The sequence below is a fragment of the Microtus ochrogaster genome, chromosome 19 (assembly GCF_000317375.1).
Source record: "Microtus ochrogaster isolate Prairie Vole_2 chromosome 19, MicOch1.0, whole genome shotgun sequence".
NCBI classification, from domain to species: domain Eukaryota; kingdom Metazoa; phylum Chordata; class Mammalia; order Rodentia; family Cricetidae; genus Microtus; species Microtus ochrogaster.
Window position 1 is genome coordinate 46,034,840 of NC_022021.1, and position 2,194 is coordinate 46,037,033.

Here is a 2,194-nt window from a genome sequence, read left to right on the forward strand (position 1 = left end):
TGTAGACCAGGCTGGTCTCGAACTCACAGAGATCCGCCTGCCTCTGCCTCCCGAGTGCTGGGATTACAGGCGTGCGCCACCACCGCCCGGCGAAGACCTTTATTTTTAGTATAGGTAGTCTACATGTGGGTAGGGGCACAGGAGTGCAGATGTCCTGGAGCCGGAGCTACAGACCACTGTGAGCTGTGTGACAGGGTGCTAGGGGTTTAATTCAGGTCCTTAGGGAAAAGCAAGCAACTTCTCTTAAAGCTGTCACCTCTCTGGGCGCTCCGTGCCTAAGGCTATTCATTTTTTAACAGCTGCTTTCTGAGGTATTCGACATTCAACACTTGGGCATACAGTGGTCACCTACTTTCCATTTTCCCCTCGTTGCCAGGTACTTCCTCCTCAATTGTTTCTTCCAAGGTCACTGAAAATGCCGTGGCTGAAGGCAAACACAGAAATGGCCCAGGGCAACCATTCAAGAGTGAACTCACAACAGGTTTGTCCAGTTGTACCGGACAGTTGTTAACCGAAGAACTTGTAGCCAGCAAAACAAAACAACAGCAAAATGAACTTAAAACACCAGGGCAACAGGTATGTATGAGCCACCAAACACTGTCTAAATCTGTCACATAGGCGGACATGGACAGTGGAGACAGTAGACCAGAAGAAACCCTCTCTGCTGGCCCCTTAGTGTCATTTCTGCCTATACTGCTAAGACTTTTGTTCCTCTAAGGGGTGATTTTAGAAGTGGCAAAGAACTCTCTTGTAAAAACCAAAAGTAGTAAGATTATAATGGTCTGGTCCCAGCTAAGGTTTATGTTTCTGTTACTAAGGTGTTAATGTTTGCTCGCTGTGAGCTGTGTTGTCCAATTTTCGTGCATGACAGCCTTTGCACACCTCATCCTGGGGAGGTGGCGGTATAAGCACACTGTTCTAGGCGGTTTTATTTATAAACGCCCCTGTAGCTGATTTTTAACTCAGTCTTTAGTCTACACTCAGAACTGAAGCGTCTGTACGCGGTAACCGAGTGAGGTTCTCAGCCAGCGCTTACCCCGCTGACCACTGCAGAACGTCCACCGGCTGCGTGCGGATGGCAGCCTTGGTGAACTGCTTCAGGATGTCGGGCAGCTCCGGGGGAATGTGGATCTGCTGCGCGCAGAACATGGTGTCGGGCAGCGGCATCGCTCTTGGCAGACCGCACAGGCGCTCAGGCGTCCCGTGTGCTGCGGGGAGGAGAGGCAGGAGTCAGCGCAGCGGCCGCGCTCCGCGCTCCGCTTCTCACCAGCTCCTCCGCCTGCTCCTGGGGGAACTGAGGCCCAACCGCCCTCAGCCCAAGAGCGCGCGCGCTTGTGGCGTGAGGTATCCAGGCAACCTGAGCTGCGCAAGCGCACGGTCTTGGTGAGCTAAGGATACCAGCCCTGGTTTAAGTGACCACCCCTGCACCCCGGGGTAGAGCGCTGTTTTCCTAAAACACTAGGTTGAGCCAGTTTGAATCACAGGAGGTCATCAACTGTCTTCTGAAACCAGGGCCTTGGCTTGGCACCTCTTGCTGTGGACTAGGCTCCACCTGGTCCACATGCACCCCGTCCCCCATATGAATACACTTTTCCAAAATAAAACAGCTTTGGTAAAAAAAACCATTTACGTTGATAGAATGATTAAGAACTCTCAGTGTTGACAGAAATGCTCACATATCTGGGGACTACAGAATTTCCCAATGCCTTGGCTACACTGCTAATATAGCTAATAATGTATTTATCCTACAAAAGAACTTAAGCCTGAGTATGAGGAATAAATAAAATGTCCATGGAGACTGGCACACAGCGTGGTTTCAGTGACTCAGGCTGGGGCAGGGCTGAGTTGGGAGACCAGCTTGGGCAACCAGTCTGTCCCCAGCCCACACCACCACCACCACAAAAAATTAGGCACATGACCCATAAAGCTGGAAATGCCGTAGAACAATCTGGACACCAAGGCACTTGTTCTTTTTATTCTTAGTGAAGTCTCTTAGAGGTTTAAATTTTGACAGTTTTTTTCCTTAAAGGAATATATCTTTAAAAAAAAAAAACAACAAAATGTGTGCCTAGCTCACAACTGACCTTCAAAAAATCATTTTCCTAGCCGGGCGATGGTGGCGCACGCCTTTAATCCCAGCACTCGGGAGGCAGAGGCAGGCGGATCTCTGTGAGTTCGAGACCAGCCTGGTCTA

General features: G+C 50.2%; 1 protein-coding gene across 1 annotated transcript in view; it reads right to left on the reverse strand.

Annotated features, from left to right (window-relative positions):
• Ropn1l (rhophilin associated tail protein 1 like) overlaps window positions 1–1,269 on the reverse strand; it is an 8,512-nt gene extending 7,243 nt beyond the window's left edge. The window contains exon 1 of the mRNA XM_005356672.2: window positions 1,037–1,269. Coding sequence (XP_005356729.1) covers window positions 1,037–1,167 — 131 coding nt within the window. The 5' untranslated portion in view covers window positions 1,168–1,269. The remainder of the gene's footprint in view (window positions 1–1,036) is intronic.
• Window positions 1,270–2,194: the final 925 nt, after the last annotated feature.